General features: G+C 52.1%; 1 protein-coding gene across 1 annotated transcript in view; it reads right to left on the minus strand.

Moving 5' to 3' along the window:
- Positions 1 to 526: 526 nt before the first annotated feature.
- Positions 527 to 23,521, minus strand: part of LOC120930806 (CD209 antigen-like protein C) — a 64,433-nt gene continuing 41,438 nt past the window's right edge. The window contains exon 11 of the mRNA XM_040341982.1: positions 527 to 847. Within this exon, the coding sequence (XP_040197916.1) occupies positions 709 to 847 (139 nt within the window). The 3' untranslated portion in view covers positions 527 to 708. The remainder of the gene's footprint in view (positions 848 to 23,521) is intronic.

The following is a 23,521-nucleotide window of genomic DNA, read 5'->3' on the forward strand; positions in this document are numbered from 1 at the left end:
GAGGAAACCCAGCGCAGTTTTGGCAGCACTGGCTTTGTGAATCCAGTGCTTGCCTCTCTGCGCTGCGTTGGCGCAGCGTACAGGAGATACGCTACAGCGGCATAAATGTGCGCCGCTGTCTGTGAATCTGGGCCAATGTATTTATCTGTTTGCCACCTTGAATGAGCCTGCAAGCTTTGTTGTGCAAAATTATCTTGAATACGCTAAATACCTACCTGCGCCCTATAAAAACCAAAGGGGTCTACTTATAACAAATATGCTGTGTGAATGTCTCAAGCATGAATAATCACTGTAATTTTGTTTATTTCCAATGATCGTCAGCTCCATCTAGTGGCTATAATTTGGTATATTCCCCAAAATACCTTAATCAGGAAAATACCACATTATGGCCCTTAGATGGAGCTGATGAGCATAGGAAAAAAATAATATTAGGCAAATTATGGGGACTATTCATGGCAGCAAAGAGACGTTCGCCTAGTGAAGGTTTATATATATATGTATATATATATATATATATATATATATATATATATATATATATATATATATATATAGACCCCATAGCGTATGGGCTCAATCAATGTAAATAAAACATGGAGCAAAAGCAAATGGTTTTCCACAACCTCCTAGTACAGTCATGGAACTCCCGGTACAGAATGGAAGCAGATATCATACAGATAGGAGACTTCATAGTCTACAGAGCGTATCTCAGCCCCTCGACAGAGCTTTGCATATATAATGTTTCTTGTTGTCACACGGGATGTCATTCATTGACCGAATGTTTTTCTTAATCTCTGCGCAGTTTTCACGACCGTAATCGTTATTGGGTTCCCCTTTGTCCCACGCACTGCAAAATGAAGAAAAAATTAAATATGTCACTTTTAGGTCTCCTTCATGCGGCTATGTTCATGCAGTCGCTGGATTCCAGCAGCAAGAATAATGCGTATGCTTGCGTCTGGAAGGACTGAGGGGGTACGCTGTGTGCGTGGAGTGCAGGACTGAGGGGTGCGCTGTGTGCGCAGAGTGCAGGGCTGAGGGGGTGCGTTGTGTGCGCATGGAGTGCAGGGCTGAGGGGTGCGATGTGTGTGCGGAGTGCAGGGCTGAGGGGTGCACTCTGTGTGTGAAGTGCAGGGCTGAGGGGTGCGCTCTGTGTGTGAAGTGCAGGGCTGAGGGGTGCGCTGTGTGTGCGGAGTGCAGGGCTGAGGGGTGCACTCTGTGTGTGAAGTGCAGGGCTGAGGGGGTGCGCTCTGTGTGTGAAGTGCAGGGCTGAGGGGTGCGCTGTGTGTGCGGAGTGCAGGGCTGAGGGGTGCACTGTGTGTGCGGAGTGCAGGGCTGAGGGGTGCACTCTGTGTGTGAAGTGCAGGGCTGAGGGGTGCGCTGTGTGTGCGGAGTGCAGGGCTGAGGGGTGCGCTGTGTGTGCGGAGTGCAGGGCTGAGGGGTGCACTGTGTGTGGGGTGCGCTGTGTAAATCTCCCCCCCACAGTACAAAGCTTGCTTACTCCCCCCAGTTCCTCTCCCACCACCTAGAAAAATTCAGAGTGGAGCTGCAGAGTACTCACAGTATGTCCGTGCAGGCTGCCAATCAGGAGGAGCTTCTCTCCATGTAGCTTCCCCTGCCCCTCCCTCCTCTTCTCTCCTATAGCGTTCGGCTCTTGTAAGGATTCCCCGCCCCTCCCTCCTCTGCTCTCCTATAGCGTACGGCTCTTGTAAGGATTCCCCGCCCCTCCCTCCTCTGCTCTCCTATAGCGTTCGGCTCTTGTAAGGATTCCCCGCCCCTCCCTCCTCTGCTCTCCTATAGCGTTCGGCTCTTGTAAGGATTCCCCGCCCCTCCCACCTCTGCTCTCCTATAGCGTTCGGCTCTTGTAAGGATTCCCCGCCCCTCCCTCCTCTGCTCTCCTATAGCGTTCGGCTCTTGTAAGGATTCCCCGCCCCTCCCTCCTCTGCTCTCCTATAGCGTTCGGCTCTTGTAAGGATTCCCCTGCCCCTCCCTCCTCTTCTCTCCTATAGCGTTCGGCTCTTGTAAGGATTCCCCGCCCCTCCCTCCTCTGCTCTCCTATAGCGTTCGGCTCTTGTAAGGATTCCCCGCCCCTCCCTCCTCTGCTCTCCTATAGCGTTCGGCTCTTGTAAGGATTCCCCGCCCCTCCCTCCTCTGCTCTCCTATAGCGTTCGGCTCTTGTAAGGATTCCCTGCCCCTCCCTCCTCTGCTCTCCTATAGCGTTTGGCTCTTGTAAGGATTCCCCGCCCCTCCCTCCTCTGCTCTCCTATAGCGTTTGGCTCTTGTAAGGATTCCCCACCCCTCCCTCCTCTGCTCTCCTATAGCGTTTGGCTCTTGTAAGGATTCCCCGCCCCTCCCTCCTCTGCTCTCCTATAGCGTTCGGCTCTTGTAAGGATTCCCCGCCCCTCCCTCCTTTGCTCTCCTATAGCGTTCGGCTCTTGTAAGGAATCCCCGCCCCTCCCTCCTCTGCTCTCCTATAGCGTTCGGCTCTTGTGAGGATTCCCCGCCCCTCCCTCCTCTGCTCTCCTATAGCGTTCGGCTCTTGTGAGGATTCCCCGCCCCTCCCTCCTTTGCTCTCCTATAGCGTTCGGCTCTTGTGAGGATTCCCCGCCCCTCCCTCCTCTGCTCTCCTATAGCGTTCGGCTCTTGTGAGGATTCCCCGCCCCTCCCTCCTCTGCTCTCCTATAGCGTTCGGCTCTTGTAAGGATTCCCCGCCCCTCCCTCCTCTGCTCTCCTATAGCGTTTGGCTCTTGTAAGGATTCCCCGCCCCTCCCTCCTTTGCTCTCCTATAGCTTTCGGCTCTTGTAAGGATTCCCTGCCCCTCCCTCCTCTGCTCTCCTATAGCGTTTGGCTCTTGTAAGGATTCCCCGCCCCTCCCTCCTCTGCTCTCCTATAGCGTTTGGCTCTTGTAAGGATTCCCCGCCCCTCCCTCCTTTGCTCTCCTATAGCGTTCGGCTCTTGTAAGGATTCCCCGCCCCTCCCTCCTTTGCTCTCCTATAGCGTTCGGCTCTTGTAAGGAATCCCCGCCCCTCCCTCCTCTGCTCTCCTATAGCGTTCGGCTCTTGTGAGGATTCCACGCCCCTCCCTCCTCTGCTCTCCTATAGCGTTCGGCTCTTGTGAGGATTCCCCGCCCCTCCCTCCTCTGCTCTCCTATAGCGTTCGGCTCTTGTGAGGATTCCCCGCCCCTCCCTCCTTTGCTCTCCTATAGCGTTCGGCTCTTGTAAGGATTCCCCGCCCCTCCCTCCTCTTCTCTCCTATAGCGTTCGGCTCTTGTGAGGATTCCCCGCCCCTCCCTCCTCTGCTCTCCTATAGCGTTCGGCTCTTGTAAGGATTCCCCGCCCCTCCCTCCTCTGCTCTCCTATAGCGTTCGGCTCTTGTAAGGGTTCCACGCCCCTCCCTCCTCTGCTCTCCTATAGCGTTCGGCTCTTGTGAGGATTCCACGCCCCTCCCTCCTCTGCTCTCCTATAGCGTTCGGCTCTTGTAAGGATTCCCCGCCCCTCCCTCCTCTGCTCTCCTATAGCGTTCGGCTCTTGTGAGGATTCTCCACCCCTCCCTCCTCTGCTCTCCTATAGCGTTCGGCTCTTGTAAGGATTCCCTGCCCCTCCCTCCTCTTCTCTCCTATAGCGTTCGGCTCTTGTAAGGATTCCCCGCCCCTCCCTCCTCTGCTCTCCTATAGCGTTCGGCTCTTGTAAGGATTCCCCGCCCCTCCCTCCTCTGCTCTCCTATAGCGTTCGGCTCTTGTGAGGATTCCCCGCCCCTCCCTCCTCTGCTCTCCTATAGCGTTCGGCTCTTGTGAGGATTCCCCGCCCCTCCCTCCTCTGCTCTCCTATAGCGTTCGGCTCTTGTGAGGATTCCCCGCCCCTCCCTCCTCTGCTCTCCTATAGCGTTCGGCTCTTGTGAGGATTCCCCGCCCCTCCCTGTAAGGATTCCCCGCCCCTCCCTCCTCTGCTCTCCTATAGCGTTCGGCTCTTGTGAGGATTCCCCGCCCCTCCCTCCTCTGCTCTCCTATAGCGTTTGGCTCTTGAAGGAATTCCCCACCCCTCCCTTCTCTGCTCTCCTATAGCGTTCGGTGCTCGTGTAGCTTCCCCCGCCCCTCCCTCCTCTGCTCTCCTATAGCGTTCGGCTCTTGTAAGGATTCCCCGCCCCTCCCTCCTCTGCTCTCCTATAGCGTTCGGCTCTTGTAAGGATTCCCCGCCCCTCCCTCCTCTGCTCTCCTTTAGCGTTCGGCTCTTGTAAGGATTCCCCGCCCCTCCCTCCTCTGCTCTCCTATAGCGTTCGGTGCTCGTGTAGCTTCCCCCGCCCCTCCCTCCTCTGCTCTCCTATAGCGTTCGGCTCTTGTAAGGATTCCCCGCCCCTCCCTCCTCTGCTCTCCTATAGCGTTCGGCTCTTGTAAGGATTCCCCGCCCCTCCCTCCTCTGCTCTCCTTTAGCGTTCGGCTCTTGTAAGGATTCCCCGCCCCTCCCTCCTCTGCTCTCCTATAGCGTTCGGCTCTTGAAGGGATTCTCCACCCCTCCCTCCTCTGCTCTCCTATAGCATTTGGTGCTCGTGTAGCTTCCCCCGCCCCTCCCTCCTCTGCTCTCCTATAGCGTTCGGCTCTTGTAAGGATTCCCCGCCCCTCCCTCCTCTGCTCTCCTTTAGCGTTCGGCTCTTGTAAGTATTCCCCGCCCCTCCCTCCTCTGCTCTCCTATAGCGTTCGGTGCTCGTGTAGCTTCCCCCGCCCCTCCCTCCTCTGCTCTCCTATAGCGTTCGGCTCTTGTAAGGATTCCCCGCCCCTCCCTCCTCTGCTCTCCTATAGCGTTCGGCTCTTGTAAGGATTCCCCGCCCCTCCCACCTCTGCTCTCCTATAGCGTTCGGCTCTTGTAAGGATTCCCCGCCCCTCCCTCCTCTGCTCTCCTATAGCGTTCGGCTCTTGTAAGGATTCCCCGCCCCTCCCTCCTCTGCTCTCCTATAGCGTTCGGCTCTTGTAAGGATTCCCCTGCCCCTCCCTCCTCTTCTCTCCTATAGCGTTCGGCTCTTGTAAGGATTCCCCGCCCCTCCCTCCTCTGCTCTCCTATAGCGTTCGGCTCTTGTAAGGATTCCCCGCCCCTCCCTCCTCTGCTCTCCTATAGCGTTCGGCTCTTGTAAGTATTCCCCGCCCCTCCCTCCTCTGCTCTCCTATAGCGTTCGGCTCTTGTAAGGATTCCCTGCCCCTCCCTCCTCTGCTCTCCTATAGCGTTTGGCTCTTGTAAGGAATCCCCGCCCCTCCCTCCTCTGCTCTCCTATAGCGTTTGGCTCTTGTAAGGATTCCCCACCCCTCCCTCCTCTGCTCTCCTATAGCGTTTGGCTCTTGTAAGGATTCCCCGCCCCTCCCTCCTTTGCTCTCCTATAGCGTTCGGCTCTTGTAAGGATTCCCCGCCCCTCCCTCCTTTGCTCTCCTATAGCGTTCGGCTCTTGTAAGGAATCCCCGCCCCTCCCTCCTCTGCTCTCCTATAGCGTTCGGCTCTTGTGAGGATTCCCCGCCCCTCCCTCCTCTGCTCTCCTATAGCGTTCGGCTCTTGTGAGGATTCCCCGCCCCTCCCTCCTCTGCTCTCCTATAGCGTTCGGCTCTTGTGAGGATTCCCCGCCCCTCCCTCCTCTGCTCTCCTATAGCGTTCGGCTCTTGTGAGGATTCCCCGCCCCTCCCTCCTCTGCTCTCCTATAGCGTTCGGCTCTTGTAAGGATTCCCCGCCCCTCCCTCCTCTGCTCTCCTATAGCGTTTGGCTCTTGTAAGGATTCCCCGCCCCTCCCTCCTTTGCTCTCCTATAGCGTTCGGCTCTTGTAAGGATTCCCCGCCCCTCCCTCCTTTGCTCTCCTATAGCGTTCGGCTCTTGTAAGGAATCCCCGCCCCTCCCTCCTCTGCTCTCCTATAGCGTTCGGCTCTTGTGAGGATTCCACGCCCCTCCCTCCTCTGCTCTCCTATAGCGTTCGGCTCTTGTGAGGATTCCCCGCCCCTCCCTCCTTTGCTCTCCTATAGCGTTCGGCTCTTGTGAGGATTCCCCGCCCCTCCCTCCTCTGCTCTCCTATAGCGTTCGGCTCTTGTGAGGATTCCCCGCCCCTCCCTCCTCTGCTCTCCTATAGCGTTCGGCTCTTGTAAGGATTCCCCGCCCCTCCCTCCTCTGCTCTCCTATAGCGTTTGGCTCTTGTAAGGATTCCCCGCCCCTCCCTCCTTTGCTCTCCTATAGCTTTCGGCTCTTGTAAGGATTCCCTGCCCCTCCCTCCTCTGCTCTCCTATAGCGTTTGGCTCTTGTAAGGATTCCCCACCCCTCCCTCCTCTGCTCTCCTATAGCGTTTGGCTCTTGTAAGGATTCCCCGCCCCTCCCTCCTTTGCTCTCCTATAGCGTTCGGCTCTTGTAAGGATTCCCCGCCCCTCCCTCCTTTGCTCTCCTATAGCGTTCGGCTCTTGTAAGGAATCCCCGCCCCTCCCTCCTCTGCTCTCCTATAGCGTTCGGCTCTTGTGAGGATTCCACGCCCCTCCCTCCTCTGCTCTCCTATAGCGTTCGGCTCTTGTGAGGATTCCCCGCCCCTCCCTCCTCTGCTCTCCTATAGCGTTCGGCTCTTGTGAGGATTCCCCGCCCCTCCCTCCTTTGCTCTCCTATAGCGTTCGGCTCTTGTAAGGATTCCCCGCCCCTCCCTCCTCTTCTCTCCTATAGCGTTCGGCTCTTGTGAGGATTCCCCGCCCCTCCCTCCTCTGCTCTCCTATAGCGTTCGGCTCTTGTAAGGATTCCCCGCCCCTCCCTCCTCTGCTCTCCTATAGCGTTCGGCTCTTGTAAGGGTTCCACGCCCCTCCCTCCTCTGCTCTCCTATAGCGTTCGGCTCTTGTAAGGATTCCACGCCCCTCCCTCCTCTGCTCTCCTATAGCGTTCGGCTCTTGTAAGGATTCCCCGCCCCTCCCTCCTCTGCTCTCCTATAGCGTTCGGCTCTTGTGAGGATTCTCCACCCCTCCCTCCTCTGCTCTCCTATAGCGTTCGGCTCTTGTAAGGATTCCCCGCCCCTCCCTCCTCTGCTCTCCTATAGCGTTCGGCTCTTGTAAGGATTCCCCGCCCCTCCCTCCTCTGCTCTCCTATAGCGTTCGGCTCTTGTAAGGATTCCCCGCCCCTCCCTCCTCTGCTCTCCTATAGCGTTCGGCTCTTGTGAGGATTCCCCGCCCCTCCCTCCTCTGCTCTCCTATAGTGTTCGGCTCTTGTGAGGATTCCCCGCCCCTCCCTCCTCTGCTCTCCTATAGCGTTCGGCTCTTGTGAGAATTCCCCGCCCCTCCCTCCTCTGCTCTCCTATAGCGTTCGGCTCTTGTGAGGATTCCCCGCCCCTCCCTGTAAGGATTCCCCGCCCCTCCCTCCTCTGCTCTCCTATAGCGTTCGGCTCTTGTAAGGATTCCCCGCCCCTCCCTCCTCTGCTCTCCTATAGCGTTTGGCTCTTGAAGGAATTCCCCACCCCTCCCTTCTCTGCTCTCCTATAGCGTTCGGTGCTCGTGTAGCTTCCCCCGCCCCTCCCTCCTCTGCTCTCCTATAGCGTTTGGCTCTTGTAAGGATTCCCCGCCCCTCCCTCCTCTGCTCTCCTATAGCGTTTGGCTCTTGTAAGGATTCCCCGCCCCTCCCTCCTCTGCTCTCCTTTAGCGTTCGGCTCTTGTAAGTATTCCCCGCCCCTCCCTCCTCTGCTCTCCTATAGCGTTCGGTGCTCGTGTAGCTTCCCCCGCCCCTCCCTCCTCTGCTCTCCTATAGCGTTCGGCTCTTGTAAGGATTCCCCGCCCCTCCCTCCTCTGCTCTCCTATAGCGTTCGGCTCTTGTAAGGATTCCCCGCCCCTCCCTCCTCTGCTCTCCTTTAGCGTTCGGCTCTTGTAAGTATTCCCCGCCCCTCCCTCCTCTGCTCTCCTATAGCGTTCGGCTCTTGAAGGGATTCTCCACCCCTCCCTCCTCTGCTCTCCTATAGCATTTGGTGCTCGTGTAGCTTCCCCCGCCCCTCCCTCCTCTGCTCTCCTATAGCGTTCGGCTCTTGTAAGGATTCCCCGCCCCTCCCTCCTCTGCTCTCCTTTAGCGTTCGGCTCTTGTAAGTATTCCCCGCCCCTCCCTCCTCTGCTCTCCTATAGCGTTCGGTGCTCGTGTAGCTTCCCCCGCCCCTCCCTCCTCTGCTCTCCTATAGCGTTCGGCTCTTGTAAGGATTCCCCGCCCCTCCCTCCTCTGCTCTCCTATAGCGTTCGGCTCTTGTAAGGATTCCCCGCCCCTCCCACCTCTGCTCTCCTATAGCGTTCGGCTCTTGTAAGGATTCCCCGCCCCTCCCTCCTCTGCTCTCCTATAGCGTTCGGCTCTTGTAAGGATTCCCCGCCCCTCCCTCCTCTGCTCTCCTATAGCGTTCGGCTCTTGTAAGGATTCCCCTGCCCCTCCCTCCTCTTCTCTCCTATAGCGTTCGGCTCTTGTAAGGATTCCCCGCCCCTCCCTCCTCTGCTCTCCTATAGCGTTCGGCTCTTGTAAGGATTCCCCGCCCCTCCCTCCTCTGCTCTCCTATAGCGTTCGGCTCTTGTAAGTATTCCCCGCCCCTCCCTCCTCTGCTCTCCTATAGCGTTCGGCTCTTGTAAGGATTCCCTGCCCCTCCCTCCTCTGCTCTCCTATAGCGTTTGGCTCTTGTAAGGAATCCCCGCCCCTCCCTCCTCTGCTCTCCTATAGCGTTTGGCTCTTGTAAGGATTCTCCACCCCTCCCTCCTCTGCTCTCCTATAGCGTTTGGCTCTTGTAAGGATTCCCCGCCCCTCCCTCCTTTGCTCTCCTATAGCGTTCGGCTCTTGTAAGGATTCCCCGCCCCTCCCTCCTTTGCTCTCCTATAGCGTTCGGCTCTTGTAAGGATTCCCCGCCCCTCCCTCCTCTGCTCTCCTATAGCGTTCGGCTCTTGTGAGGATTCCCCGCCCCTCCCTCCTCTGCTCTCCTATAGCGTTCGGCTCTTGTGAGGATTCCCCGCCCCTCCCTCCTTTGCTCTCCTATAGCGTTCGGCTCTTGTGAGGATTCCCCGCCCCTCCCTCCTCTGCTCTCCTATAGCGTTCGGCTCTTGTGAGGATTCCCCGCCCCTCCCTCCTCTGCTCTCCTATAGCGTTCGGCTCTTGTAAGGATTCCCCGCCCCTCCCTCCTCTGCTCTCCTATAGCGTTTGGCTCTTGTAAGGATTCCCCGCCCCTCCCTCCTTTGCTCTCCTATAGCGTTCGGCTCTTGTAAGGATTCCCTGCCCCTCCCTCCTCTGCTCTCCTATAGCGTTTGGCTCTTGTAAGGATTCCCCACCCCTCCCTCCTCTGCTCTCCTATAGCGTTTGGCTCTTGTAAGGATTCCCCGCCCCTCCCTCCTTTGCTCTCCTATAGCGTTCGGCTCTTGTAAGGATTCCCCGCCCCTCCCTCCTCTGCTCTCCTATAGCGTTCGGCTCTTGTAAGGAATCCCCGCCCCTCCCTCCTCTGCTCTCCTATAGCGTTCGGCTCTTGTGAGGATTCCCCGCCCCTCCCTCCTCTGCTCTCCTATAGCGTTCGGCTCTTGTGAGGATTCCCCGCCCCTCCCTCCTCTGCTCTCCTATAGCGTTCGGCTCTTGTGAGGATTCCCCGCCCCTCCCTCCTTTGCTCTCCTATAGCGTTCGGCTCTTGAAAGGATTCCCCGCCCCTCCCTCCTCTTCTCTCCTATAGCGTTCGGCTCTTGTGAGGATTCCCCGCCCCTCCCTCCTCTGCTCTCCTATAGCGTTCGGCTCTTGTAAGGATTCCCCGCCCCTCCCTCCTCTGCTCTCCTATAGCGTTCGGCTCTTGTAAGGGTTCCCCGCCCCTCCCTCCTCTGCTCTCCTATAGCGTTCGGCTCTTGTGAGGATTCCACGCCCCTCCCTCCTCTGCTCTCCTATAGCGTTCGGCTCTTGTAAGGATTCCCCGCCCCTCCCTCCTCTGCTCTCCTATAGCGTTCGGCTCTTGTGAGGATTCTCCACCCCTCCCTCCTCTGCTCTCCTATAGCGTTCGGCTCTTGTAAGGATTCCCTGCCCCTCCCTCCTCTTCTCTCCTATAGCGTTCGGCTCTTGTAAGGATTCCCCGCCCCTCCCTCCTCTGCTCTCCTATAGCGTTCGGCTCTTGTAAGGATTCCCCGCCCCTCCCTCCTCTGCTCTCCTATAGCGTTCGGCTCTTGTGAGGATTCCCCGCCCCTCCCTCCTCTGCTCTCCTATAGTGTTCGGCTCTTGTGAGGATTCCCCGCCCCTCCCTCCTCTGCTCTCCTATAGCGTTCGGCTCTTGTGAGAATTCCCCGCCCCTCCCTCCTCTGCTCTCCTATAGCGTTCGGCTCTTGTGAGGATTCCCCGCCCCTCCCTGTAAGGATTCCCCGCCCCTCCCTCCTCTGCTCTCCTATAGCGTTCGGCTCTTGTGAGGATTCCCCGCCCCTCCCTCCTCTGCTCTCCTATAGCGTTTGGCTCTTGAAGGAATTCCCCACCCCTCCCTTCTCTGCTCTCCTATAGCGTTCGGTGCTCGTGTAGCTTCCCCCGCCCCTCCCTCCTCTGCTCTCCTATAGCGTTCGGCTCTTGTAAGGATTCCCCGCCCCTCCCTCCTCTGCTCTCCTATAGCGTTCGGCTCTTGTAAGGATTCCCCGCCCCTCCCTCCTCTGCTCTCCTTTAGTGTTCGGCTCTTGTAAGTATTCCCCGCCCCTCCCTCCTCTGCTCTCCTATAGCGTTCGGTGCTCGTGTAGCTTCCCCCGCCCCTCCCTCCTCTGCTCTCCTATAGCGTTCGGCTCTTGTAAGGATTCCCCGCCCCTCCCTCCTCTGCTCTCCTATAGCGTTCGGCTCTTGTAAGGATTCCCCGCCCCTCCCTCCTCTGCTCTCCTTTAGCGTTCGGCTCTTGTAAGTATTCCCCGCCCCTCCCTCCTCTGCTCTCCTATAGCGTTCGGCTCTTGAAGGGATTCTCCACCCCTCCCTCCTCTGCTCTCCTATAGCATTTGGTGCTCGTGTAGCTTCCCCCGCCCCTCCCTCCTCTGCTCTCCTATAGCGTTCGGCTCTTGTAAGGATTCCCCGCCCCTCCCTCCTCTGCTCTCCTTTAGCGTTCGGCTCTTGTAAGTATTCCCCGCCCCTCCCTCCTCTGCTCTCCTATAGCGTTCGGTGCTCGTGTAGCTTCCCCCGCCCCTCCCTCCTCTGCTCTCCTATAGCGTTCGGCTCTTGTAAGGATTCCCCGCCCCTCCCTCCTCTGCTCTCCTATAGCGTTCGGCTCTTGTAAGGATTCCCCGCCCCTCCCTCCTCTGCTCTCCTATAGCGTTCGGCTCTTGTAAGGATTCCCCGCCCCTCCCTCCTCTGCTCTCCTATAGCGTTCGGCTCTTGTAAGGATTCCCCGCCCCTCCCTCCTCTGCTCTCCTTTAGCGTTCGGCTCTTGTAAGTATTCCCCGCCCCTCCCTCCTCTGCTCTCCTATATCGTTCGGCTCTTGAAGGGATTCCCCACCCCTCCCTCCTCTGCTCTCCTATAGCGTTTGGTGCTCGTGTAGCTTCCCCTGCCCCTCCCTCCTCTGCTCTCCTATAGCGTTCGACTCTTGTGAGACATTATGGGTGCATGCAGGGGAAGGCTGGCACTATTGGTTGTAGAGAGCCGAGCCCCTAGCTGGTCACCTAGCAACAGTAATGCTGTATAACCTTCTCTGTTGCCGATCGGGATGTGATCCAGGTGATGCTTCCAGTCAGATCTAATAAACACAGTATTTATTAGCTATATATACAGCTATAAATAAGCAACCGTATGTTCAGCAGCCATGTGGGCTCTATGCCTGTAAAGTGTGGACTTTGATCAATAGAATCACTATCATATTTAACATTAGGATTTGACTAGAAGCATCACCTGGATTGCATCCCGATCAGCATGTCAGAGAAGGCTGGATGAGCCGAACACCCCCCGGTTCAGTTCGCACCAGAACTTGCGAACAGTCAAAGAATTTGTTCAAACACACGAACACCGTTAAAGTCTATGGGACACGAACATGAAAAATCAAAAGTGCTAATTTTAAAGGTTATTATGCAAGTTATTGTCCTAAAAAGTGTTTGGGGACCCGGGTCCTGCCCCAGGGGACATGTATCAATGCTATTTTTTTTTTTAACCACTTAAGACCCGGACCATTATGCAGGACCCTTTTTGCGTTTCGGCACTGCGTCGCTTTAACTGACGATTGCGCGGTCGTGCGACGTGGCTCCCAAACAAAATTGGCGTCCTTTTTTCCCCACAAATAGCTTTCTTTTGTTGGTATTTGATCACCGCTGTGGTTTTTATTTTTTGCGCTATAAACAAAAATACTTTTTGCTATAATAAATATCCCCCAAAAAAAGATATAAAAAAAACTTTTTTTTTCCTCAGTTTAGGCCGATACGTATTCTTCTACATATTTTTGGTAAAAAAATCGCAATAAGCGTTTATCGATTGGTTTGCGCAAAGTTTATAAAGTAGGGGATAGTTTTATTGCATTTTTAATAATCATTTTTTTTTTACTACTAATGGTGGCGATCAGCGATTTTTTTTGTGACTGCGACATTATGGCGGACACATCGGACACTTTTGACACATTTTTGGGACCATTGTCATTCTCACAGCAAAAAGTGCTATACAAATGCATTGTTTACTGTGAAAATGACAATTGCAGTTTAGGAGTTAACCACTAGGGGGCGCTGTAGGGGTTAAGTGTGACCTCATACAGTATGTGTTTCTAACTGTAGGGGGGCGAGCTGGACGTGTGACGTCAGTGATCGTCTTTCCCTATATCAGGGAACAGACGATCAGTGACATTGCCTCAGTGAAGAACAGGGAAGGTGTGTTTACACTCACCTCTCCCCGTTCTTCAGCTCCGGTGACCAATCAGCAGCGATCGGGTCCGCGGGTCCCGCAAGCGCGGTCATGGAGCTTAGGACCGGGTCGCGAGCGCGCCGGTGCCATTCTGCCGACGTATATTGGCGTGAAGTGGTCCTTAACAACCTAACCCTCGAACCATATTGCTGGTCAAAGACCAGGCCACTTTTTGCGATTCGGCACTGCGTTGCTTTAACTGACAATTGCGCGGTCGTGCGACGTCGCTCCCAAACAAAATTGGCTTCCTTTATTTCCCACAAATAGAGCTTTCTTTTGGTGGTATTTGATCACATCTGTGGTTTTTCGTTTTTGCGCTATAAACAAAAATAGAGCGACAATTTTGAAAAAAATGAATATTTTTTACTTTTTGCCATAATAAATATTCCCAAAAATATATATAAAAACATTTTTTTTCCTCAGTTTAGGCCGATACGTATTGTTCTACCTATTTTTCGTTAAAAAAATTGCAATAAGCGTTTATTGATTGGTTTGCGCAACAGTTATAGCGTTTACAAAATAGGGGATAGTTTTATGGCATTTTTCTTAATATTTTATTTTTTTACTAGTAATGGCGGAGATCAGCGATTTTTTCGGTACTGCAATATTATGGCGGACACTTCGGACACTTTTGACACATTTTTGGGACTATTGGCATTTTTATAGCGATCAGTGCTAAAAAAAATGCATTGATCACTATAAAAATGCCACTGGCAGTGAAGGGGTTAACACTAGGGGCGGGGAAGGGGTTAAGTATGTTCCTTGGGTGTGTTCTAACTGAAGGGGGGGTGGGACTGACATGGGGAAATGACAAATCGCTGTTCATACATTGTATGAACAGACGGTCAGGCATTTCTCCCCTGACAGGACCGGGAGCTGTGTGTTTACACACACAGCTCACGGTTCTCGCTCTGTAACGAGCGATAGCGGGTGCCCAGCGGTGATCGCAACCGCCGGGCACGTGCGTCGGCATCAGGGGCGAGCGTGCCCCTATTGGCTACGTGATCTCGCCCAGCAGAGCCGACCTGCCGCCGTATAACTGCGGTGGGTGGTCGGCAAGCAATTAAGTGGTTAAAATGGATGTTTTTTCAGAGCAGTGATTTTAATAATGCTTAATGTGAAACAATAAAAGTGAAATATTCCTTTAAATTTCATACCTGGGGGGTGTGTATAGTATGCCTGTAAAGTAGCGCATGTTTCCCATGCTTAGAACTGTCCCTGCACAAAGTGTAATTTCTAAAGGAAATACAGATGAAAGTCATTGAAAAAATTACTGGGTCTGGTATGAATATTAAGGAGAACCCCTGCCATTTTTTCAATGACTTTCATCTGTATTGCCGTACCCGACAATTCATTAATAGCAGCGAGTAGTTTTAAATTACTTTTTTTTCTTCAAAAATGACATTTTGTGCAGGGAACCAAAATTTAAAAAAAAATGTGTGGGGGTCCCCCCAAATTCCATATCAGGCCCTTCAGGTTTGGTATGGATATTAAGGGGAACCCTGCATCATTTTTTTTAAATGATGTGGGGTTCCCCCAAATAATCCATACCAGACCCTTTAAGTCTGGTATGGATTTTAAGGGGAACTCCGTGCCGAAATTAAAAATAAATTGGTGTGGGGTCCTCCCAAAAATCCATACTATACCATTTATCTGAGCATGCAACCTGGAAGGCCGCAGGAAAGGGGGGGATGAGAGAGCACCCCCCCTCCTGAACCGTGCCAGGCCACATGCCCTCAACATGGGGAGGATGCTTTGGGGGTCTGTGACCCCTCAAAGCACCTTGTCCCATGTTGATGGGGACAAGGGCCTCATCCCCACAACTCTTGCCCGGTGGTTTTGAGGTCTGCGGTCGGGGGACTTATCAGAATCTGGAAGCCCCCTTTAACAAAGGGGGCCCCCAGATCCCGCCCCCTATGTGAATTGATAATGGGTACATTGTACCCCTACCATTTCATTAAAAAAGAGTCAAATTGTTAAAAACCACACAGACACAGCTTTATAAGTCCTTTATTAAAAATAAAAAAAAATTTAAAAGAGAAAAAAGATTCCAGCGATGTTTCGATCTCCACTCCAGCGATGGAATCCATTCTCAGTATTCAGCAATGGGTGATCTCTACGTTCCAGTGAGGAACACGCACACGATGCTGACCCCACCGGAGACACCCCGGGAATGACCGCGGCCAGCCTGACAGCTCTTATGTAGCTGAGGGCGGGGCCACCCGTCACATGACATCATCCCCCTCTGACGCAAGGGGAAACACCGGGCTTTCCCATTGATGTGGATGGGTGGTTTCCGTTGCATTTAGAGGGGGCGGAGTCACCCATCCACGTCACTGGGAAAGCCCGGTGTTTCCCCCTGCGTCATAGGGGGACGGGGTCACGTGATGCGTGGCCCCGCCCTCAGCTACATAAGAGCTGTAAGGCTGGTGCCGCGTCATTGGTCGGGTGCCTCTGGCAGGAGGCAGAATCGTGTGGGTGTTCCTCGCTGGAGAACGAGAATTGGATTACATTGCTGGAGATCGAGGATGGATTTTTTTGGATTACATCGATGGAATCTCTTTTTTATTTAATTTTTTTTATTTTTAATAAAGGACTTGTCCCAAGTCTCCTGTGGTTTTTTAACATTTTGACACTTTTTTTGTAAAATGTTACCAATTCACATAGGCGGGGCGGGATCTGGGGGTCCCGTTTGTTAAAGGGGGCTTCCAGATTCCGATAAGCCCCCCACCCGCAGACCCCACAAGCACTGGGCAAGGGTTGTGGGGGTGAGGCCCTTGTCCCCATCATTATGGGGACATCCTCCCCATGTTGAAGGGCATGTGGCCTGGTACGGTTCAGGAGGGGGGGCGCTCTCTCATCCCCCCTCTTTTCCAGTGGCCTGCCAGGTTGTGTGCTCAGGTAAGTGTCTGGTACGCCATTTTTTTTTATTTGGCGTAGGGTTCCACTTAATATCCATACCAGACCTGAAGGGCTTGGTAATGGAATTTAGGGGGGCCCCACACTTTTTTTTATTATTATTATTTTTCAATGACTTTCAATGACTTTTATGTGTATTGCTGAGACCCGACAATTCATTATAGCCGTGAGTAGTTTTAAAATCCTTTAGAAATGACACTTTGTGCAGGGACAGTTATAAACACGGGAAACGTGCGCTACTTTACAGGCATACTATACACACACCCCTAGGTACGAAATTTAAAGGTATATTTCACTTTTATTTTTTTACTTTAAGCGCTTAAGGACCGCCTCCTGCACATATACGTTGGCAGAATGGCATGAACAGGCATATCAACATACCTGTACGTCCCCTTTAAATGGCTGTTCGTGTGGTCGCGCGTGCACTCGCTGACCTGGCACCACCCCTGTAAATCGGATCGCGGGTCCCGCAGACTCAATCTCCGCAGGAATCCCCGCAATCGTCTCACTGAGGTATAGAGAGGAGAGATGCTTGTGTAAAAAAGCATCTCCCCGCTCTGACTAGTGACAATGACACTGATCTCGGCTTCGTGTACCTACAGTAAGAAACACTATGCAGGGAACACTTAACGCCTACAGCGCCACCTAGTGGTTAACCCCTTCACTGGCAGTGTTATTTTCACAGTCAACAGTGCATTTTTATAACACCGATCGCTGTGAAAATGACAATGGTCCCAAAAATGTGTCAAAAGTGTCCAATGTATCCGCCATAATGTCGCAGTCACAAAGAAAATCGCTGATCGCCGCCATTACTAGTAAAAAAAATTTTTTTTTATAAAAATGCCATAAAACTATCCCCTATTTTGTAGACATTATCACTTTTACGCAAACCAATCAATAAACGCTTATTGCGATTTTTTACCAAAAATATGTAGAAGAATATGTATCGGCCTAAACTGAGGAAAAAAAATGTCGCTCTATTTTTGTTTAAAAATAAAAACCGCAGAGGTGATCAAATACCACCAAAAGAAAGCTCTATTTGTGGGGAAAAAAGGACGTCAATTTTGTTTGAATACAACGTCGCACCACCGTGCAATTGTCAGTTAAAGCGATGCAGTGCCGAATCGCAAAAAGGGGCCAGGTCCTTTAGCTGCAAAATGGTCCGGGGCTTAAGTGGTTAAACATTATTAAAATCATTGCTCCCAAAAAAACTTCAGTTTTTAAAACTTTTTTTTTTGCATTAATATATGTCCCCAAGGGCAAGACCCGGGTCCTCAAACAACTTTTATGACAATAACTTGCATATTAAAGCAGAGCCCCGCTTTAAAAAAAAATATTAAAAGCCAGCAGCTACAAATACTGCAGCTGCTGACTTTTAATGTTAGGACACTTACCTGTGCTGGAGTCCAGCGACGTCTGCAGCAGATAAACGAGCGATCGCTCGTCTATCTGCTGCCCCCACCGCCGACCTCGGTGAGGGAACCAGGAAGTGAATCACTGCGGCTTCACTGCCAGATTCCCTATGGCGCATGCGCGAGTCATGCAGCGCCGTCCTCACTGGTTCCCGTTGTGTTCTGGGAGCGGAGTGTTTCCCAGAACACAACGGGTGGGGGCGGAAAGTAATGCACTACCCACAGAATCCCCGCAGTGAGGACTCCTGGAAGTGGATGCATATACCTGTCTTTGACAGGTATTTGCACCCCCCTCCCCCTGAAAGGTGTCAAATGTAACATCGAAGGGGGAAGAGTTCTGATGAGCTAGGGTGAAGCTCTGCTTTAACCCTTAACATTTTTCATGTTCGTGTCCCATAGACTTTAACGGTGTTCGCATGTGGGAACACATTTTTTGCCTGTTCGCATGTTCTGGATGCGAACAGAACCGGGGGGGGGGGGGGGGGTTCGACACATCCCTATTCAGGAGTGTATATTGCACAGGAGGCAGGACTCAGGAGTGTGTATTGTACATGGTGCATGGTTCAGGAGTGTATATTGCACAGGAGGCAGGACTCAGGAGTGTGTATTGTACATGGTGCATGGTTTAGGAGTGTATATTGCACAGGAGGCAGGACTCAGGAGTTTGTATTGTACATGGTGCATGGTTTAGGAGTGTATATTGCACAGGAGGCAGGACTCAGGAGTGTGTATTGTACATGGTGCATGGTTTAGGAGTGTATATTGCACAGGAGGCAGGACTCAGGAGTGTGTATTGCACAGGGTGCAGGGTTTAGGAGTGTATATTGCACAGGAGGCAGGACTCAGGAGTGTGTATTGTACATGGTGCATGGTTTAGGAGTGTATATTGCACAGGAGGCAGGACTCAGGAGTGTGTATTGCACAGGGTGCAGGGTTTAGGAGTGTATATTGCACAAGAGGCAGGACTCAGGAGTGTGTATTGTACATGGTGCATGGTTTAGGAGTGTATATTGCACAGGAGGCAGGACTCAGGAGTGTGTATTGCACAGGGTGCAGGGTTTAGGAGTGTATATTGCACAAGAGGCAGGACTCAGGAGTGTGTATTGTACATGGTGCATGGTTTAGGAGTGTATATTGCACAGGAGGCAGGACTCAGGAGTGTGTATTGCACAGGGTGCAGGGTTTAGGATAGGGTGACCAGACATCCCCGGTTTCTGGGGACAGTCCCTGGATTGAGGACACTGTCCCCAGACCAAGTCTGTCCCTGGTCTTGTCCCCGCATTGGATTTGAACAGGGGCTGGGGCAATTTCAAAGACAGTCAGTGCAGAATTAAAAATATATATATATGAATTACACACCCCTCCCCCGCTCTGCCGCTCCTACTAGCTTGGGGGGTGATTTTTTCCATCATCTGTGCCCCTTTCTGATGATCATGTGCTGGTCGGAGCGAAGGGAATATTTCTTCAGTTTCGGGCACATGCCCATTCAGCTCCTCTCGCATGTTCTTCCGCCTTGGCTCAAGTCCCGGTCAGCCGCCTGCCTATCACCTTGCCTTCCCTGGCGGAGTGATCTTCCTCCGCTCCCCACCCGGCAGTAGCCGGGGCCCGGAGAGTTGACAGGCTGTGAGGCGGGCGGCGGCGGCGATGGGCAGAGAGTCACTGATTGCCGCCATTAATAGTAAAAATAAATATGTCCCCGGATTTTATTTTAAAAATCTGGTCACCTTAGTTCAGGGGTGTGTATTGCACAGAATGGAGGACTCAGGGGTGTGTATTGCACAGAATGGAGGACTCAGGGGTGTGTATTGCACAGAATGGAGGACTCAGGGGTGTGTATTGCACAGAATGGAGGACTCAGGGGTGTGTATTGCACAGAATGGAGGACTCAGGGGTGTGTATTGCACAGAATGGAGGACTCAGGAGTGTGTATTGCACAGAATGCAGGACTCAGCAGTGTGTATTGCACAGGATGCAGGACTCAGGAGTGTGTATTGCACAGAATGCAGGACTCAGGAGTGTGTATTGCACAGAATGCAGGACTCAGGAGTGTGTATTGCACAGAATGGAGGACTCAGGAGTGTGTATTGCACAGAATGCAGGACTCAGGAGTGTGTATTGCACAGAATGCAGGACTCAGGGGTGTGCATTGCACAGAATTCAGGACTCAGGAGTGTGTATTGCACAGAATGCAGGACTCAGGAGTGTGTATTGCACAGAATGCAGGACTAATGTGTATGTATTGCACAGGGTTGGGTTACTCTTCACAGCCAGTTTCCCTTAGTTTAGGAGTGTGTATTGCACAGAATGCAGGACTCAGGAGTGTGTATTGCACAGAATGCAGGACTCAGGAGTGTGTATTGCACAGAATGCAGGACTCAGGGGTGTGCATTGCACAGAATGCAGGACTCAGGAGTGTGTATTGCACAGAATGCAGGACTCAGGGGTGTGCATTGCACAGAATGCAGGACTCAGGGGTGTGCATTGCACAGAATGCAGGACTCAGGGGTGTGTATTGCACAGAATGGAGGACTCAGGAGTGTGTATTGCACAGAATGCAGGACTCAGGGGTGTGCATTGCATAGAATTCAGGACTCAGGAGTGTGTATTGCACAGAATGCAGGACTCAGGAGTGTGTATTGCACAGAATGCAGGACTCAGGGGTGTGTATTGCACAGAATGCAGGACTCAGGAGTGTGTATTGCACAGAATGCAGGACTCAGGAGTGTGTATTGCACAGAATGCAGGACTAATGTGTATGTATTGCACAGGGTTGGGTTACTCTTCACAGCCAGTTTCCCTTAGTTTAGGAGTGTGTATTGCACAGAATGCAGGACTCAGGAGTGTGTATTGCACAGAATGCAGGACTCAGGGGTGTGCATTGCACAGAATGCAGGACTCAGGAGTGTGTATTGCACAGAATGCAGGACTCAGGAGTGTGTATTGCACAGAATGCAGGACTAATGTGTATGTATTGCACAGGGTTGGGTTACTCTTCACAGCCAGTTTCCCTTAGTTAAAGCGGAGTTCCACCCAAAATTGGAACTTCCGCTTTTCGGAACCCTTACCCCCTCCGGTGTCACATTTGGCACCTTTCAGGGGGGAGCAGATACCTGTTTAACCACTTAGTTCCCGCCGGACGACTATAAATGTCCTCTCTTTGAAGAGGAATACCGTTGTTATGATAGCAGCTACCTACCATAACCCCCGGTATCCTCTTCAAGAGCTGACGGTTCTCTTTCAGATAAAAGTGGTGTCTGCGGCGGATTCTTTTATCGGCGGCGGGAGAGGGCCCCCCTCCCGCCGCGCTCCATGCCCTCCACCGCTTACTGTGGCCGTCGGTAGCGGCGGTGGTGATCCGGGCCTGTCCCTAGCCTGACACGGAGACGAGTGAGGGAAGATGACCCCCACCCGTCTCCAAGTCATTGCAGGGCGGAAGCGACGTCAAAACATCACTTCCGCCCATACGACGTCAAAACATCACTTCCGCCCATACGACGTCAAAACCTCACTTCCGCCCATACGACGTCAAAACGTCACTTCCGCCCATACGACGTCAAAACATCACTTCCGCCCATACGACGTCAAAACGTCACTTCCGCCCATACGACGTCAAAACGTCACTTCCGCCCATACGACGTCAAAACGTCACTTCCGCCCATACGACGTCAAAACCTCACTTCCGCCCATACGACGTCAAAACCTCACTTCCGCCCATACGACGTCAAAACATCACTTCCGCCCATACGATGTCAAAACGTCACTTCCGCACCATAGCTCTTAAAAGATCATTATAAATATATATTTTTTTTAAAATGACAATTTTTTTTATTGCATTTTAGTGTAAATATGAGATGTGAGGTCTTTTTGACCCCCGGATCTCATATTTAAGAGGACCTGTCATGCTTTTTTCTATTACAAGGGATGTTTACAATCCTTGTAATAGGAATAAAAGTGACACAATTTTTTTTTAAAGAACAGTGTAAAAAATAAAAAATAAAAGGTAAAATAAATAAGAAAACATTTTTTTAAACGTGACCCGTCTCGCCGAGCTCGCGTGCAGAAACAAACACACATGTGAGTAGCGCCCACATATAAAAACGGTGTTCAAACCACACATGTGAGGTATCGCCGCGATTGGTATAGCGAGAGCAATAATTCTATCCCTAGACCTCCTCTGTAACTCAAAAGATGCAACCTCTTGAATTTTTTAAACAACGCCTATGGAGATATTAAAGGGTAAAAGTTTGTCGCCATTCCACAAGCGGACGCAATTTTGAAGCGTGACATGTTGGGTATCAATTTACTCGGCGTAACATTATCTTTCACAATATAAAAAAAAATTGGGCTAACTTTACTCTTGTCTTATTTTTTTATTCAAAAAAGTGTTTGTTTTTTCCAAAAAAAGTGCGCTTGTAAGACCTCTGCGCAAATACGGTGTGACAGAAAGTATTGCAACAACCGCTATTTTATTCTCTAGGGCGTTAGAAAAAAAAAAATATATATAGGCCCGGATTCAGATACAATAGTGTATCTCTCGGCGGGCGTAACGTATCTCAGATACGTTACCCTGCTGTAAATTAGGGCGCAAGTTCCGTATTCAGAAAGAACTTGCTCCCTAAGTTAAGGCGGCGTAACGTATGTGGTCCGGCGTAAGCCCACAGAATTCAAATGTGGATGATGTGGGCGTGTTTTATTATAATTAATAGTGACCCCGCGTATTTGAAATTTTTTATGAACGGCGAATGCGCCATTCGTGAAAAAATCCCAGTGCGCATGCTCGAAATTACGCCGCAAATCGTCATTGCTTTAGACGTGAACGTAACTTACGTACAGCCCTATTCGCGAACGACTTACGCAAACTACGTAACATTTTCAAAATTCAACGCGGGAACGACGTCCATACTTAACATTAGCTACGCCTCATATAGCAGGGGTAACTTTACGCCGGAAAAAGCCGAACGTAAATAAGTAAAAAAATGCGCCAGGCGGACGTACGTTTCTGAATCGGCGTATCTACCTAATTTGCATATTCGACACGGAAGTCTTGGGAAGCGCCCCTAGCGGTCAGCGTAAATATTGCACCCTAAGATACGACGGTGTAGGAGACTTACGCCGCTCGTATCTAGGCAACATTGAGGCGTATCTGATTCTATGAATCAGACGCCGAGATACGACGGCCCGCACTCAGAGTTACGACGGCGTATCAGGAGATACGCCAACGTAACTCCTTTCTGAATCCGGCCCCTATGTTTGGGGGTTCTAAGTAATTTTCTAGCAAAAAAAATGTTTTTAACTTGTAAGCACCAAATCTCAGAAATGGGCTCGGGTCTGTAGTGGTGAATACAGGTATTTGCTCCAGCTTCCGGGCAGAGATCGCCGCATTATTTGCGGGTATCTACACCACACTCCTCCATCTCCCCCGCTGTATTCTGGGAGACACACAGGTCCCAGAAGACAGCAGTGACCATTCGGATCGCGCATTGCGCAGTAGGGAACCAGGAAGTAAAGCCGCAAGGCTTCACTTCCTGATTCCCTTACCGAAGATGGCGGCGGCAGCATCGGAGAGCCGAGGGAGAGATCGGCTTCGGGTGCCGACATTACGGGCACCCAGGACAGGTAAGTGTCCTTATTTTATGCAGTATACGTAGCTGCTGACTTTAAAAAAAACTAAAAATTGGGCGGAACTCCACTTTAACATGCCGGTGATAGAGCCCCGAAGCTTGGTGAAGAATGGGCTCTGGTGAGGATGTAACTGGACCCATTGGCAGGTAAGTTATCAATTACAGTATTTTTAGCTGCTGACTTTAAATTTATTGGGGGGTGAGTGAAGCTCCTCTTTGAGCTGTAAAGGCAGCGGATGATGATGTACACCTGCCTGTAGCCAAAATTATGCCCCCTGTTGATTTTGGTGGGCAGTACCACCCTCTGAATGCAACGTATTCCACTAAGTAGGGCCGCACCATGACATAATGCCTTCTTGGATCACTTTTCAGATGGCTAACAATTGTATAAATGATCCCTTAGCGGGATGGGGAAGTAGAGTGGTATTATTTTGTTTCATGTTTCTTTGATGACTGAGTCCCCCTAATTGGGGGATACTAGGGTGACCACCTGTCCCGGATTGCCCAGGACAGTCCCACATTTTGCAGGTCTGTCCCGGGCACATTTATTCCAGGACAATACAGTGTTCCGGAATGAAACTGACACAGCCAAACCCCCCCCCCCCCCAGGCCAATCTGATGCCCCCAAAAAAAGGGGCCACATCACCGCTTTACTCACTGACAGTACTTGTCCTGGCAAGGAATGCCTGGAGGAGCACAGTCCCCGCCCCCTGCTTGTGATTGGAGAAATCATAAATCCCGCCTCTTGTGTCCAATCACTGT

Source organism: Rana temporaria, chromosome 3, assembly GCF_905171775.1.
Source record: "Rana temporaria chromosome 3, aRanTem1.1, whole genome shotgun sequence".
NCBI lineage: Eukaryota > Metazoa > Chordata > Amphibia > Anura > Ranidae > Rana > Rana temporaria.